The 18,163-nt window shown below is 41.1% G+C and overlaps 1 protein-coding gene across 6 annotated transcripts in view; it reads right to left on the bottom strand.

The window, feature by feature from the left end:
* The window catches only part of LRRC34 (leucine rich repeat containing 34), a 36,216-nt gene that overhangs the window by 9,088 nt on the left and 8,965 nt on the right, over positions 1-18,163 (bottom strand). For 5 of the 6 annotated variants that reach the window (XM_084639609.1, XM_084639613.1, XM_084639610.1 and 2 more), the window contains 9 exons: positions 17,039-17,160; positions 16,821-16,885; positions 15,629-15,712; positions 14,202-14,330; positions 11,945-12,040; positions 10,474-10,628; positions 8,609-8,764; positions 4,284-4,410; positions 3,757-3,965 (listed from right to left, as the gene is read on the bottom strand). In XM_084639609.1, coding sequence (XP_084495735.1) covers positions 3,762-3,965; positions 4,284-4,410; positions 8,609-8,764; positions 10,474-10,628; positions 11,945-12,040; positions 14,202-14,330; positions 15,629-15,712; positions 16,821-16,885; positions 17,039-17,160 — 1,138 coding nt within the window. In that variant the 3' untranslated portion in view covers positions 3,757-3,761. Of the gene's footprint in view, positions 1-3,331; positions 3,966-4,283; positions 4,411-8,608; positions 8,765-10,473; positions 10,629-11,944; positions 12,041-14,201; positions 14,331-15,628; positions 15,713-16,820; positions 16,886-17,038; positions 17,161-18,163 lie in introns of those variants that run through there. The other variant, XM_084639608.1, reaches the window with a different exon arrangement.

Raw genomic sequence — 18,163 nt, 5'->3', positions numbered from 1 at the left:
TTGTATACAGTTGTATAGGAGTTATTTGGGAACAGCATCATTCATTACATTTTCCTTCCAACAGAAAAAAAACCACCCAAGTCCCTTGCTACAAGGCAATATTTTGGGTGTAAAGGAACAAAAAATTTGTTCTAAATACTACTTACTATAATTATTTTTGAGCACTGAAAGATGCAAAGCAGTGTGCAAAACAATGTAAGTTTACCCCCATGTTTTAAAGCAGATATAAACTACTTTGCAGTGAATGTCTTCTACAAAGGATATCTTAATTTTTTTTAAAAAATCACTTGTATTTCTTTCTATGGAGACAGTAGAGCCTGTTGGCTAAAGCACTGTGCTACTGACTTGCTCAGTAACCTTGGGCAAATCATAGCCCGTCCCCGTGCCTCAGTTTCCCCTTGTAAAGTGCTTGGAGTGCCGAAGATGAGAACTAGGTATCATTTTAGCTATTACAGTTTATTCACAGGAATAAAGTAGTAGTTTCTTGCCTATAGTAATTTTTTTATTCAGAAATATACAAGATAACTTAGTCCTTGGACAGAATTTGTGATTTTGACTATTTTAATTTGAAGAAACCTGCTGAAATAAGTACTGTAACAGATTTAGAAGTAGTCATCTTATAGCACTCTCTGATAAAAAGTATGTGAAGGAATTAGTGGTGTTAGATATGTGGACAACTTTTGCGGATAATGTCAATGGAACAGAATGCTGTCACAGGCTAAAGCTCTTACTGTTAAATAATGAGGTGTAGTGAAGGTGTTCTTTGAAAATACACATCACTTATTTTCAAACTGGATGCCATTTATCCTTTCACATTTTGTTTGTGATGTTATTGCTCTCATCAAACCAATTAAAATTAAAACACTGCTTTTGGCAGAGTCATGGTTACTTATCACAGCCTATTTTAAGCTTACATTACTTTTATGAATAAAATTATCCATCATTAGCATTAATCATTATATAACAATCCGTAAGTTGTTAATTTAATCATTAGAAGTAGTTTGAACATAAATGTGCAGCAAAAGGGGAGGATGATCTACCTTAAATTTTGACAAAGAATATAAACACACTATCATGCTTCTAAAATAAACCTACCACTAAGGGTATGTCTACACTAGAAACTTAAGTTGACCTATATTATGTCTACTTACAGCCACCATGGTAATTATTCTGGTGGTGCCTGTCCACACTACCCTGCTTGTGTTGGTGGCGCACCAGGAGTGCTTCCACCGACCTAAGAGGGGCAGTGTGGGAAGCCCAGTCTCTCAACTCTGCTGGCAGCTCCCTGCTGGGAGCCTGGCTTGCCTCCCGCCCGCTAGGCTTCAGGCCCTGGCTCCCAGCCGGAAGTGGGGTCCAGATGCCCAGCTCTCCAGGGAGATGGGTGACAGCTGGGCTCTAGCTACGCTTTCTTGTCAATTTCACGGCCGTGCCATGAAACTGACAAGACAGCCAACAGCCTATGTAAGTAACAGACACTGCATCACCCTAACTACACCAACATAAGCCCTATACCTCTTGTGGAGGTGGACTTATTATGTTCGTGTAGTAGGGCACTTACATCGGCGGGAGCAAGGCTGTAGGGTAGACACTGACATAATTAGGTTGACGTAAGGTGCTTTACGTCAACCTAACTCTGGTGTAGACCAGGCCTACCTAGCAATAGGAAGAAATGTTATCTGGAAGCAGGCTATTCCATAGCTGTCTGTTATGGGCCAACATGCATCTTTCTCATTGACACTGGGAGACAGGATACTGGAGTAGATCAATCACTGGCCTAAGTCATTACAGTGATTCTGAGCTGCATGGTATCTAACAGGCACAAAAGCCCAACGTGTCTCTCTCCACTTCCAGGGCTAAGGCTAACTTTGTGCATGGCTTTTTTTTTTTAATTGTGTTGAAGGAAAACTGTATTGAAAAGGCATATTTTATGCCTTGGCATGAACTGGTTGGGCTCATACTGATCTCTGACAAGGAACTCCACAGCCAGGGTCTACACCACTGAGTGTTCTATTCAGAGTGATAGTTGGAACCTAGGTCTATCCAGCTGCATTATTCCTGTAAAGCTGTTATCTTGGGGGATTATAAAGAGGGTGCAGTTTCCAGGTCCCAAACTCTAACAGCATCTATTCTCTGTTAAAGTACAGTCTCTTATCACCTTTGCTTCAGAATCATTTATATGCTATTAAATAATGGTAAGTTTTGTATAATTATTCTTTAAGTTCCATTGCATTCTCCTTTCTATAAAATGCAAGATAATACGTGGTTATTGTCTGGAAGATGAAGTAAAACTGATTTGGTCCAACCTCAACAAGTATGTTTATGATATTTAAGTAGGGCCATCTCTGTTCTGAAGTACTTAAGTTTTACGAAAGGGAAAAAGTTGAATAAAATGTGCTAAATATTTTTAATGAGCTTTCCCAACCCTTTCAATGTGAAAAACAATGAAGAAGTGTACTGAAGTTATTTACAGTCTTGCAGAGAAAATGAGAAGCTGGTTTACAGGATAGAATATTTATAAGTTTCTCCTGCCCCAGTTCTCTTAATCTAAAATGACAGAGAACCAAGGTTATTCTTGAACTTGGTTATTTGTCCACATAGCTAGTATATGACCATCTAATGTAACCAAATCATCCCAATTCTTCCTATTTTATCTTAGCCTTCATCTTTTTTTGAAGACCCTTAAAAGGAGGAGTAGTTTTGGCTCAGCACAGAGTGACAAGCCCAAGCCGTCCTCTGAGCTTGCCGTATTAGCTTAGCGATTGCTTGGTAACACATAGTTCTACAGCAACTGGCTAGTTAGTATCTCGTCAGTCAGATTTGGTTACTTCCCCTTATGAGTGTAACTATTTTTGAGAGCAACTCAAAGAGTAAATTCTAAGTGAGCACACACAATCAGTACCAATACCCTCTTGGATATTTCTGCCTCATACAGCGGAGCCCTAAGTAGGCCCAAAGCGCTAGGAGAGCAACGTTGTGGCACTAAGAGTCAAACGAACAATAATTCTTGCATAGTTGCTCTCTAAGTGCATTGCTGTAGCTACTTGACAATTTTGCTTTATTTTAGAAGCCTGATTTTCTTGCCAGTGTACACTTTCTATTTAAGGGCATTATAAGCTGTCACTTAAAAAACCCCCCAACTTTGTGCTGAACGTTGGGAAGATACTAGTGCAAAGTACTGCTATCACCGTTGGTTGCTCTTCCTCTGTTAGAGGGTGGATCATATTGACTAAATGAGCGGGCAGAGAAAAAGACAGAAGCTTGAGACAATAGTCTGTAACAGAGACTGTCCTCTCTCCTTATATAAAAAATGAATGCAATTAAATCCATGCACTTTCATCATAAGAGTCCTTTAATCATAGTCTGGGTATCATTTACCAAACTTCTGTTTACCTACAGCAGTGGTTCTCAACCCACAGCCCCATCAGCACACAGCTGTGGCCCATATGACATCCTCAGGGGCATAGAGGTAGTATGTATATTGTGTGGATGCGGCCCACATGCAGTTCTTTCTGTGTTATATGTGGCCCACCATGCTAAATAGGTTGAGAACCACTGCCTACAGCAACAATATATACTTTGTTAAAAAGCTCACGTTGGACTCAGTTTGAGTTGGTTTTATCTCTAGTACTTTTCAAACTTATATTGGCACACTCCAAAATAACTTCCTCAAGAAACTACATACTATCATTTTGATTTACAAAGAAATAAGCCAGAAAAACCCTCAAGCTGATAGATATAAATGCATCAAGTTGTTACCTTGTTCACAAATGTTCCGCAACTGCTCCTATTGCAAGACTGGCATTAGCATCTTTGTTATCAACCTCCCCATAACTTGGTGTCCAGTAGTAATGCCTTTTAAGGCCATGAGAGAGTTCTGCAAGATATTCATGCCCATCCACTTCATACGGATCCACGTCTGTACAATTTGGTTTCAAGCGGCCAGTTTTAATTAAGTCTGAAAATGCCTGAAATGAACAAATGCAAAGGATTTAAATTTAACATTCTTCTAACACGTTCTGCCTGCCAGAGGCTTAGAAAGTGCAAAGCAGAACAGTAGAAGATGATACAGACTAGGTCAGCACTAAATGGCATTTTAATCGCTTGTATACTTTTCCTGTCCCGTAATTGTTTGGCATGAGAAGACTACGCCACAACTACCATAATTTTACAATAAAATAAAATGTAATGAACTACACATCAGTCTTACAAATAGTTTTCCTGAGCGCGCTAGTATAAAATGAAGATAAACTGTGGAAAAGATCAGTGATGAAGAAAACACTTACGACACAGGTGGCCTCATCCAGTTTGTTTCCCCAAATATAAATGTAGGAAAGCACCATGTTTGTTTTCATTGAATCCGAAAGAGCAACAAGTCCTTTTCCACTTATATTGTTGCTCGTTACTGCTAACCTAGTAAACAGAAGAAATAAAACAAATTATATAAGTAAATTCCAAGCCATTTGATTCCTACCACTTAAGTACAGTATTTCGAACAAATCAGCAACAAAAACTATTTTTATAGCTCAAATCTGTTACTAAGTCCTATATAATTCTAATATTCCTCAAGGCACTTCCTTGATTTGGTTGCCAAAGACTTTGACAATTCATTTCTTCTAAGCAGGTGACCCTATGCTTGGTGGCTAGCTCTCATATTTAGTCTGTTTTAAAGCATGGCCTTGGTTTCTAGCCAAGTTAAACTTTGATCCTGGAGCTGGGAGAGGTATGTTTGTATTGGTGAACCTGAGAGTTTTTCAGAGGCATCTAGCAGACCCTTTGATCTTTACTCCCCAAAACTAATGGCTTCAGGCAACACCTATGATCAGAGCTTACCTCCAGCCAAAGGTATGGTTTTCTGCAAGACATAAAATATATCCTGTAGGAGAGATTAGACAATCTCCTGGTGAACTTGAAATAAACTATAAAAAGGCTTCAAGAAAAATTATTTTTAAGGCCTGAAACAAGAAGACCCTTATTCTTGCAATGTGTCATGCTGACTTAAATGGCACTCCATGCAGCAATTAGGAATTTTGTTTGCAAAACATTTTACAGGAAAGGGCCTAAACAGTCAAGATACTAAAATGAATCGAGAACCAGATCTGACAGCCATATGTTCATTAGAGTGACTCGAGATGTGTACTGTGAACCAAATATAATACAGAGGAAAATACTATCAAATTAATTTTAGATTCATCCATAAGGGAAAAAGAAGAACTTGCTAAAATATCACAAGTATGAGAACAAGCAGCAAAAACACTTGGAAGAGAAACTACTGTTCTATAGCAACAAATTACTTAAACCAAGGGGGGGGGGGACAAGTAAAATGGAAAAAAGTTTAAAGGGCTTTTAGTAGAATTGGCCGTAGGAAGGGTAAACCAGAAAATTTAGCAGCTTGGAAGTGTGCCTGGTGGAGGGAGGAGAGTTTAGGACTTTTGCCATAAAGGGAAGGGCTTGGCAGCAGTAGTGTTCCAGGGTTTAGTCACTGACGAGGTAAAGTTTGGCCTCCTTTTGTCAGGTGGATGATCAAATTTAGGGGTCAGAAGCTGGGTAGGGAAACTACTAGGGCTTTGTCGCTGGTGGGAAGGGAGCATCTCCATAGAATATCAGGGTTGGAAGGGACCTCAGGAGGTCATCTAGTCCAAACTCCTGCTCAGAGCAGGACCAATCCTCAACTAAATCATCCCAGCCAGGGCTTTGTCAAGCATGACCTAAAAAACCTCAAAGGAAGGAGATTCCACCACCACCCTAGGTAACACATTCCAGTGCTTCACCACCCTCCTAGTGAAAAAGTTTTTCCCAATATCCAACCTAAACCTCCCCCACTGCAACTTGAGACGATTACGCTTTGTTCTGTCATCTGCTACCACGGAGAACAGTCTAAATCCGTCTTCTTTGGAACCCCCTTTCAGGTAGCTGAAAGCAACTATCAAATCCCCCCTCTTTCTTCTCTTCTGCAGACTTAAGCAATCCCAGTTCTCTCAGCCTCTCCTCAGAAGTCATGTGTTCCAGTCCCCTAATCATTTTTGTTGCCCTCTGCTGGATGCTTTCCAATTTTTCCACATCCTTCTTGTAATGTGGGGCCCAAAACTGGACACAGTACTCCAGAAGAGGCCTCACCAATGTCGAATAGAGAGGAACGATCACGTCCCTCGATCTGCTGGCAATGCCCCTACTTATACAGCCCAAAATGCCGTTAGCCTTCTTGGCAACAAGGGCACACTGTTGACTCATATCCAGCTTCTCATCCACTGTAACCCCAGGTCCTTTTTTGCAGAACTGCTGCCTAGCCATTCGGTCCCTAGTCTGTAGCAGTGCGTGGGATTCTTCCATCCTAAGTGCTTGACTCTGCACTTGTCTTTGTTGAACTTCATTAGATTTCTTTTGGCCCAATCCTCTAATTTGTCTAGGGCCCTCTGTATCCCATCCCTACCCTCCAATGTATCTACCACTCCTCCCAGTTTACTGTAATCTGCAAACTTGCTGAGGGTGCAGTCCATGCCATCCTCCAGATCATTAATGAAGATATTGAACAAAACTGGCCCCAGGACTGACCCTTGGGGCACTCTGCTTGATAGCGGCTGCCAACTAGACATGGAACCATTGATCGCTACCCGTTGAGCCCAACGATCTAACCAGCTTTCTATCCACCTTATAGTCCATTCATCCAGCCCATACTTCTTTAACTTGCTGGCAAGAATACTGTGGGAGACCGTGTCAAAAGCTTTGCTAAAGTCAAGGAAGAACACGTCCACTGCTTTCACCTCATCCACAGAGCCAGTTATCTCATCATAGAAGGCAATTAGATTAGTCAGGCATGACTTGCCCTTGGTGAATCCATGCTGACTGTTCCGGATCACTTTCCTCTCCTCTAAGTGCTTCAGAATTGATTCCTTGAGGACCTGCTCCATGATTTTTCCAGGGACTGAGGTGAGGCTGACTGGCCTGTAGTTCCCTGGATCCTCCTCCTTCCCTTTTTTAAAGATGGGCACTACATTAGCCTTTTTCCAGTCATCCAGGACCTCCCCCGATCGCCATGAGTTTTCAAAGGTAATGTCCAATGGCTCTGCAATCACATCCGCCAACTCCTTTAGCACCCTCGGATGCAGTGTATCCAGCCCCATGGACTTGCGCTCGTCCAGCTTTCCTAAATTGTCCCGAACCACTTCTTTCTCCACAGAGGGCTGGTCGCCTCCTCCCCATGCTGTGCTGCCCAGTGCAGTAGTCTGGGAGTTGACCTTGTTCGTGAAGACAGAGGCAAAAAAAGCATTGAGTACATTAGCTTTTTCCACATCCTCTGTCACTACGTTGCCTCCCTTATTCAGTAAGGGGCCCATACTTTCCTTGGCTTTCTTCTTGTTGCTAACATACCTGAAGAAACCCTTCTTGTTACTCTTAACATCTCTTGCTCGCTGCAAGTCCAAGTGTGATTTGGCCTTCCTGATTTCACTCCTGCATTCCTGAGCAATATTTTTATACTCCTCCCTGGTCATTTGTCCAATCTTCCACTTCTTGTAAGCTTCTTTTTTGTGTTTAAGATCAGCAAGGATTTCACTGTTAAGCCAAGCTGGTCGCCTGTTATATTTACTATTCTTTCTACACATCGGGATAGTTTGTTCCTGTAACCTCAATAAGGATTCTTTAAAATACAGCTAGCTCTCTGGACCCCTTTCCCCCTCATGCTATTCTCCCACGGGATCCTGCCCATCAGTTACCTGAGGGAGTCAAAGTCTGCTTTTCTGAAGTCCAGGGTCCATATTCTGCTGCTCTCCTTTCTTCCTTGTGTCAGGATTCTGAACTCGACCATCTTATGGTCACTGCCTCCCAGGTTCCCATCCACTTTTGCTTCCCCTACTAAATTCTTCCCAATTTGTGAGCAGCAGGTCAAGAAGAGCTCTGCCCCTAGTTGGTTCCTCGAGCACTTGCACCAGGAAATTGTCCCCTACACTTTCCGAAAACGTCTTGGATTGTCTGTGCACCACTGTATTGCTCTCCCAGCGGATATCAGAGTGATTGAAGTCTCCCAGGAGAACCAGGGCCTGCAATCTAGTAACGTCCATTAGTTGCCGGAAGAAAGCCTTGTCCACCTCATCCCCCTGGTCTGATAGTCTATAGCAGACTCCCACCATGACATCACCCTTGTTGCTCACACTTCTAAACTTAATCCAGAGACTCTCAGGTTTTTCTGCAGTTTCATACCAAAGCTCTTCATGTTTCTCCCTCTCTTCCCTCTGCCCCTAGCCTTTCTTGTTCCTAGCATCCGTTCTCCCAAAAGAGGAGAGTCCATGTGACTTCCCTCCCACAGATTGACCCAGCAGTTCAACCCAGCCAGTCCAGACACTCAGGTTTGCTTTGCTGAGTGGGGAGCATTCCTTGGACTTGCATTTCACTGGTTCTGCCAGAGCCCAGGTGAAACCATGGGTCTGTCATCATCAGTGTCCCCAGCTGTCCCCATCCATGTGTGATTTTGGAAACTCTTTGACTTTGCAGTTTGGATCACTAGCATAAAAAAGTGATGTACTACAATACCAACTCATATACTGCTGTGTCACATTTTCTGATTTTCCAATAGTTACATCTGCAATCTCTTTTGGGGAGATTTAGCTATACTAACGCTTGAAGAGTCCTGTTGTACAAAGCCAGGGCTTCACTCAGGTAGATGGCTCCATCATCTTCTATCCGGTTTGAATTAAGATCTAGGATTTCCAGAATTTGGTTCCGTTTCAGCAGTTCTCCCAGAAATTTCACACCATCACGAGTTATTTTATTACTGAAAGAGAAATATTTTTTTTAAAAGGGGGGATCTTACTGAGAAACCTTCAGTACGGCTTCCGAGGCAGAAAACACCCCTCAGGCTGCTGAATAAACTGTTCTGAAATTTACAGCTGTTGAAGCAATCTACAACACATATACTTTAACTGGATTTTTACTCAAACTAGCACCTATTAACACAAGCTAATAGATTAATGGGATTTTTAGAACCCATTCTTGCAATCCATGTGCAGGCACTTCCAATAGTTGCTGGGTAACAGGTTCAGGTCCTAAATGTCTTTTTTTGTATTCTTCCAATTTTGATTTTTTACATCTTCTGTAAAGTGGCATAATTTGACACTGTCTGATTAGTATGTACTGTAGAGTAAGTGCTCTTTCTTCACTGAAAGAAAAGGAGTACTTGTGGCACCTTAGAGACTAACCAATTTATTTGAGCATAAGCTTTCGTGAGCTACAGCTCACTTCATCGGATGCATACCGTGGAAACTGCAGCAGACTTCATATATACACAGAGAATGTGAAACAATACCTCCTTCCACCCCACTGTCCTGCTGGTAATAGCTTATCTAAAGTGATCATCAGGTGGGCCATTTCCAGCACAAATCCAGGTTTTCTCACCCTCCACCCCCCCCCCACACAAATTCACTCTCCTGCTGGTGAGAAAACCTGGATTTGTGCTGGAAATGGCCCACCTGATGATCACTTTAGATAAGCTATTACCAGCAGGACAGTGGGGTGGGAGGAGGTATTGTTTCACATTCTCTGTGTATATATGAAGTCTGCTGCAGTTTCCACGGTATGCATCCGATGAAGTGAGCTGTAGCTCACGAAAGCTTATGCTCAAATAAATTGGTTAGTCTCTAAGGTGCCACAAGTACTCCTTTTCTTTTTGCGAATACAGACTAACACGGCTGTTACTCTGAAACCTTTCTTCACTGAAGTGTACAGTACTACAGAATTTAAGGCCAGAAGGGACCATCAGATTATCTAGTCTAACATCCTCTATATTACAGGCCACCAACACCACCCAGCTACCCTACCTCCACACCAACCTCAACAAGAATTAGACCAAACTATTAAAACCCGCAGGAGACTAAACTATTGCGTGACAATGGGTAGAAGAGAAGGAGGGACTGAAATGCACTCAGGCCTGAGGCCCCTGTAAGGCAGGGAAATGATTTAATGAGGTATAGCTGACCACGTAGGCTGAAGCTTGTAAATTTAGGATTAGACTATGGCATAGCCCTTAAGCAGAGGGGGGAGGGGCGAGAGGGAGACCTCTCTTCCCCTCCTTCTGTGGCCAGAGTCATAGCAGAGTTGACCAGCCAGGCTGGGGAGGGTGGAAGATGCTGCACTCCTTAAAGGGGTGTTGTCAGTTGCTCCTCCATATACACAGTGGGCATTGCACCTCCCTGAGGCAGAATGTTTTCTCCTTCTGTGCTCCTTCTGTGGTGGCATAGCCCTGCACCACCCCCACAGCTGTGGCTAAATACTAATTTATCCCTTAGTAATGTTGCATTCCCTCCAACTATGGCTTCCACCTCAACTCTCCATCTCACCTAGAAAAATCACATTTTTTCTGGAGGGAACGGTAGCAAGTACCATACAATACTGCTATACTGATATTGCATGGTGCACAGTTTTCACCAGCAACAATATACTCTATATTTGTGTAGTTTAAACAAAATCAGAGGGTGAATCTTTTACCAACTGAGGTCAAGATATCGCAGGCTGCGGTTTTCATACAATGCATCACACAGTCGCTCCACACCGAAGTTCTTCATTTCATGTTTGCACAAATGCAGTTCCATAAGACAAGAATTATTTTTCATCATTAGAGATATATGAACTGTGGACTCTTCCTAAAAATAAAATCTCAGTTAAACTATAATTTTAACATCCCATCAGTTTTTAGGGCCAAACACCGCTCTTTGATGTTTGGCCCCAGGAACAAGTACAACTTTCCCTGCAGTCAATGGTAGATGTTTACACATATCCGAGAGCAGAATATGACCTTAACTCATCTTCCTTCTGATGTATTACAAATTGATATACAAAAAGTCAGGAAACAATTTCTTATTGTGATCACTGGGAAAATAATGAATTACCAAAATGTGGCTGCAGATTTACAGAACTGTATATCCCCGCAGTGTAAATCTCAGGCAAGTCGATACTCTAACAACTACTAGTTCTCTCATCTACCTTGATCATTTCTTTTCCAAATTTCCATGACACAGTGTTTTAGGACTTGATCCAGTTCCCATTGACGTCAATGGTGTGACAGAAATACGTATCAACAATTATTTTATGAAGAGCAGAAGTCTTTGAAAGAGGGATTAAGTATAGAAAAAAACATATATCCTGCCTCTATAAGAGGCAGTGAATTGGTTTTAAAGTTATCACCTGTGGTTAAAACAATAATTTATAAGGGGCTTCAGTCAGGTAGACACAATGGAGAAGCCTACAGACCAGAGAGGAGTGACAAATGGGAAGACTCCCATAATCTTCAATTGGTGTCGGATTGGGCCCTTAATATAGCATGGTGTTTATTCTGGTTCAGATTTTTTCAAAAGCAGGAGCCTAAAATTAGGCTCCTAAATCCATGATTAGGCACCTTTGGTCTTGTCTACACAGGAAAGTTTTTTCAGTAAAAGCCAAGGTGTGAATTTAAACTGATGCAGTTATACTGTCAGAACCCCCCAAATGGACACTTATCTCATTTTAAGAGTGACATTTCTTTGGTTCTGTTTATGTCACTTAGGAAGGAGTTTAAGCTAAACAAAAAAAGCCATTCTTACTCTGCAATTCCCATTTAGACAACCCCTAAATAAGTGCTGATCATCCAACTGCTTCTATTGAGGTCAAGAACTGAGCACTTTGAAAAGAAGGCTGTTTCTTCATGTGCCTAAATTATGGTTCAGGAGCATAACTCTAGGTAAGGAGGTATGAAAATCTTGGCCCCTGAGTCTGAGTCTACAATCCTTTTTGTTGGTGTTCTCTCTTCCTTGGGCAGAAAGACTTAAAAAACAACTCTGGCAGCTATCACACAAGCATATAAAGAAGCCCCAGAGAGTCACGCTGTCCAAGACCACTATCGGCCTCCATAAAGCTATCAATATTGAGTCTATGTATGCATATATCTGTTTAATTGAACTGACCCTACAGTATATACACATACCTCTTGGCTATACAGTATAGGACGATTTAGGTTTAGGGCTTTCATCGCTTTGTTATGGCTCATAACTGTTGCTATTGCTATTAGACTTTGTGTACCCTGAAAACAAAAACAGATAAACTCTTTAGGGAAACCTGTTCAATATATAAATAAAGCAACATACCAAAGATACCATGCCTTCTTACAGGATGTATTTTTAGAAGATCATAAATATCAAATTGACATGAGTTAGAAATACTGTTATTTTTAGCTCCATGTGTTTTGGAGATATTCAGTAGTCATCTGCCTCTGCAGTATTGCAATACATACAAACATTTCCTGGAAATACCAGCAGGCAAAGGATGTTAAGAGAGTGGAACTGAACTAATAGGCACGAATTACTATGAGACCTGCTAAAAATAAACAGAATCTGATAAACTAGAGAAGAAGAATTTTTCGCAATGCATGGGGTAAAACTGTTAGTAATATCACGGGTGTAGGGGGGCAGAGCTCCCCGGGTTCGGGATAGGGTTATGGAATGCAGGGCTATCTGGTCTAAGGTTAGGATTCAGGTAGGTGGGCCTCACTGAGCTAGGGTGAGGGTTGTGGAGGGCAGGGCTCTCCAGGTGAGGGTTAGGGTTCAGGTGAGTAAGCCTTCTTCAGCTAGGACTATGACTGTGGAGGGTAGGCTTCCCAGAGCTAGAGTTAGTGTTCAGGTGCATATGTCTAAAATGGGCTAGTATTAGGGATGTGGAGCTAAGGTGAGCTTTCAGGTCAGTAGCCGTCGCTGCACTAGGGTTAGCGTTGTGGAGTGTAGGGTTCTCAGCTAAGTTTAGTGGTTAAGAGTGTAGGACTCCTAAAGCTAGGGGTAGGGTTCTGGTGGGTAGGGCTCCTAGGCTAGCGTTAGGACTGGGCTCCTTGGTCCAGGGTTAGTGTTCAAGTGAACAGGCCTCTCCGGACTAGGGTTGTAGAGAGTGGGGCTCCCCGGCTTGGGTTAGGGTAGGCGTTGTGGAAGGTATAGCCCTTAGGGAAAGGATAGCATGGGTAGGGGGTCCCTAAGATAAGGCTGGAATTGAGGTGGGTTGGCCTCTCTAGCTAGGGTTTTGGAGGGTAGAGCTCCCTGGGGTAAGGTGGGGATTGTGGGTATGCGTGGCTCCCCAGGCCAAGGGTGAGGGGCAGGGTAGATGAGAACTCACTAAAGCTAACACTCTTCTATTAATTATCTTCATATTAAGTGGATATGCATTATCTTCCACAGGAAAATTATGAAGTGTGTGAATCAGTGAAGTCAAATTAGTGAGGTTCTACTGTAGATGCCAGTTCTGATCTTTTATTCCTTTCGCCTCAGTCATACTTCTGTAACACGCTGAACTGTCAAAGGAACACTGTCTTTTGACAAGCCAGTTGGTTATGCTCCTGTTTTTATAATCACATAGTGAAGCAGGAGACACTCCCTTAAACTGATTTTACTCAAGCATAGAAATACAATTATCCAAAGCTTCTAAGAGCTGTGTTTATCTGTGGTGACTATATCTTCCCAGTAATACATGCTTGTAATGCCTTTAATTTTTAAAGGCATTTTCACCTTCCAGTTTGGGAGCACCAGAAATATTATGAGAATGAAACCTCATTCTCCATAGGTTTCTTCACTCAGACAGTACCCTGCACTAGAAACTTTCGTTACTTATATTAGCAACCTTGTTCTCCAAGGAAGAACCCACTGCCATTATACGGATGGCCTGACAACTAGACTGGGTAGTCTGTGAGTGCACCTAGGGGAAGCTGGGGGCACCCATGGACATTAACACAACATTGCTTTTGACACAATGTGGCTGATAATGAGAGGAGAGCACTTCTTGAAAGGGAGTGCACCTTTCAACGCTTCATACCCCTCCAGAAGCCTCTTTAGAATGAAAAGAGCCCTTAGAGAATAAGGAATCTCTTTCTTACATGAATTAGATGAGCTCTAGATGATATGACGTATATAACACATACTGAATCTCAAAAAATATTAGACTCTTTTCTCTTTGGCTGTAAAGGAACTGACCGTTAGAGGCTATAATGTAGTACATCACATATTCCTATAAACACACTATGCTACAGGCCCTTCCAAGTGCATCTTGTTAGTTGCAACAGGACATTTTGTGATAGTTGAAGATATCACAGTATATAAAACAAGGGCAACAGATGGCATCTTCCACTAATTTAACCACAGGACCTTTATAATACACTTGAAAGGCTATTAGTTTGCAGTTTAAGTTGATAATTTTACTTTACTCACCAAATCACAGTCTCCAAGATCTAACTTCTCTAAGGTCGAATTAATTTGCAGCATTGAAGCAAAGTACATCCCACCTTTGTTTTCAATTTTGTTGCCAGTCATTCTCAAGTGTTGGAGCGTTTCATTCCTCTAGTAAAGAAAGTTTAAAAGGATTTTCCTGAAATGATCTAAGCTGTGATATTATACATTTAACTACCAATTTTTTAATTGTGGCATACTTACAGAATGTCATCTTCTGTAAGGAACACAGCCAATTGTTAACAGTAAGTTAGCTGCCTATCTTTTCACTGGGACTAGTTGCCTGAGTAAAGTCTACCAAGAGCATAAGGGTTTGCAAGGGTGGGAGGGCTCTGAATTATTTATGGGTATCTGTGCTTCCAGTGTAATCTCCCAATTTTCATATGTTTATTAAAGAATTCCAGACTGATATTTGTGTCTAAATTGATAGCATAGACACAAACTGCTTAAAAATAGAGTTAAATCCATTCATCATTATAGTTTATTATAATGTCTGTCTTTTCACATATTTAGCTAATAGCTGAATTTTGTAATGTAGAAAACTAGAATTTTGCAGGTCTTTCATCTGCCTTTATCCCATGAGTAATCAAATCCCACTGAAGTCAACTGACTTCAGTGGAATTCCTCATGTGTAGACAGTTAAGCTTGTGTGCAGATCTTTGCAAGATTGGCCTCTTTTTTGGCAAACTAAGGGCTTGATCCAAAGTCCACTGTAGACAAGACTTCAGTGGGCATTGGATCAGGCCCTAGCTGTAGTGTATACACAATAATTTTCACTTTTCAATTCCTCAGTGCCACTGTAACAGAAATTGTGCTGAAAAATCCATTCTGAGCAATTTAAATATGAAATTACAAAAACCACATTTTATACGCTGATATGTGAGGTTATACAGTGACGTCCTTAACAAACTGATGTGAAGGCTAATCAGGTGACCATAAAAAAGGAAAATTTAAAAACAAAAACAGGAAAATAATAGTAATCCAATAGCAAGTTTCAGAACATAATGGAAAAATAAAATAAAAAAAATCTTGGCTATGTATGGATTTGTATGAAATTTTGCCCCATCAAATTTTGGTGAAATACATGACATTTTGGTTTTATTTTTCAGTTTCATAATTTTCACAAAGAGATATCCAGCTATTTTATAGTTGAAATCAATAAATATCAATGGCTGAAGAGGGCAATTTTCTCTTCTTCTGAAAGATGATCTAAAAGTAGCAGAGAAACAGTCTGTCTTGAGAAGACAAGCAATCTCTTTGTTACAAAAAATACTGTATATAAGGGGACAAAAGGGATTTTTTAGATTAACTTTGATGCTGATGAGAGAGTTAGTTTTGTCCATCAGAAAATAGAATATCAAATCAGATGCTATTGTCAAAATTACTATAGTATATCGATTAATACTTACATGCAATGCTTTAGCTATCAATTCGGCTCCATTGGTGCCAATATCATTAAACATCAGATTGAAGTAGCACAGGGTTGCGTTTTCCTGCAGTACACAAACAGGAAACCGACGCCAAACTCAAAAATACATTTTACAGAGAAATTTTTCATTTTAAACAGCTGATGCCTCACACCGTTTTGAAAGACATTTTATTTAGAAACAGTTTTCTCCATAATTAATGTACTGAGCATAAACCTTTAAAAACAACTGTAACACAAAAATGAACACAGTAGTGATTAACCAAAAACTAACAAATATCCTTATTAACCAATAGACCAGCTTCAAACTGCTATCATTTGCATATTCAGTTTTCAACATGCCAAAGGTTTTTGTACCTACAACAAATAACCTCATCACAGAAAATGACAAGGGGCAAATCGGAGGTTTAGGCAAGTGGGAAAGTATTTGTTTTGATACTTGGGGAGGTGTGGGAGGAAGCTCGGGACGGGGGATACTGGTGCTAAAATACTACTAAAATGACTATCAGTAATAAAGTTAATAGTGTTGATAGTTAAATTGTCATCCTTAGGTTTCAGTTCAAAGCCCCGGGAAAAGACTGGGATAGTATGTGCCTCAGAGGTACTGTTTCAGGCTGTCAGCAGACTCAGGAAAGCAATATTGCATTGGTTTACACTGATCACATTTTCAAGATTTTCTACACAACTATTAGAGCTAGAAACATACATTTTCTTTTAAAAATGAAAGTTTAGGTTCGGAGCATGATTCTGCAGCGATGAGCTGACTCCATAGATGTGGAGTTGCAGACTACAGGGATTTCTATATATAGCTTGCTTCTAGATGGCACCAGAAGCCTATGTTTTAAGTTTCCATACATACTAAGGATATACATTATGTTTTTGTCCATTTCTGTTAATTTTTTGTCATGCACAATATACTACCAAAATGCTATACAAATGCCTCTTTTGCAGACTGTACTGTAAAAACCACATATATTGAAACAACTGCAAAAATGTTATGATGAATGCAATCTGATATTCTAAATTCATGGATTTGGATATGAAAAGCCAAGATTTCTGGAATTTTTCCAAAACCACACATACTGTCACCAATATATTGTACATAAATGTTATCATGGCCAATGAAACCACAAACTTGAGGTAAAAATCAAATATTTTGGCACAGAGAAAACTACCTGAAGGAATTTTGCAGCATGCTCTGCTCCATCATCAGTTAATACATTATATCTAAGGTCCAGCCCTGAAAGGCAAAGAATACAGAAATAAATAAGACTAACAACACTTATTAATAACTAATTGATCTCCACATGAAAGGTAAGAAGAAAGAACCAATACTCAAAAATGTTTCTTGTTTCCAATTTATAAAGAGATATGAAGTAATGAGACAACTTACCTGTAACAAATGTGTTATTGCTTAAGATGCAGGCAAGCATTCGAAAATCCTCATCCGTAACCTTCTGTACTGGCAGCAAGCGGTTATTTCCAGCTATTTTTAATGTGATCCCTTTTGTCAATCTGTTGTAATGTAGTAATACTTTGAAACATAAGGATGGCAGGAGAAAGAAACACTATACAAAAGTATTAGTTCTATATGTATCACGGGACTGAGATGCAATGGTGCTTTCCCTCCACTAGTATATTTATCAGGATTGTGAAATCTGGATCAAAAAAATCCATGGAGCACTATGCTATACTAGCTGTAATTCATAATTGTTCATTTTGGCGGCTTGATACACTGTACTGCCACAAGATCCCACTTAGAATTTTAGCAGCAAAATGATTCAGGAGCTTATTCTGAAAGGTTCATTCTCACCTTTTTCCTTATCCCCTTTCCTTTGTTTTATTCCACTCCACTCTCAATAATTGAGCACAGAAGAAAGCAATTCTTCTTTCCATTTTCTCTACATCATCTTTCCTCAGACCTCCCCAAACACGGAAGAAATCTGTTATCTATAGCCAGGCACTCAGATGACACAGAATATGCTCCAAGGAGAAAGTCCTGGATACACACCTTAGCACACTTAAAACTGCCTTCACCAAACAAGGGAAACTCCACCAAAGTAGATCAAGTCATGGAACGGACCACCCAAATACCCCAAGAGAACCTGCTTCAATGCGGAAATAAAACCCTGTCTGACAACACACCCCTACTTGTCCTCCTGCACCCACACTGGAACCCATACACAGTGCCATCAAACAACCACAACCCAGACTCAATTGGGACCCCCGCATCCTGAAAGAAATCTTTCCTGAACTTCCACTTCTGGCCTTCAAACTACCCCCCAACCACAGGAGCCAACTTTTGTTGGCACCGGTGGGGGCCCCGCCACCCCGACTCTACCCTCTCCCTGCCCTATTGGACTGCTCCCCAAATCCGTGCGCTGGCCCTGCCTCTTCCCCCAAGCAAGTGCACCGCGTTCCTCCTCCTCCCCCCTCCCTCCCAGTGCTTGCCGCACGAAACAGCTGTTTCACGGCGCAAGCGCTGGGAGGGAGGGGGAAGAAGCAGGACGCGGTGGCA

This window comes from Lepidochelys olivacea (genome assembly GCF_965140295.1).
Source record: "Lepidochelys olivacea isolate rLepOli2 genome assembly, chromosome: 9".
In the NCBI taxonomy this organism is placed as follows: Eukaryota; Metazoa; Chordata; order Testudines; family Cheloniidae; genus Lepidochelys; species Lepidochelys olivacea.
Note: the sequence above shows the minus strand (reverse complement) of the source record. Positions and strands in the feature narration are given on the sequence as shown.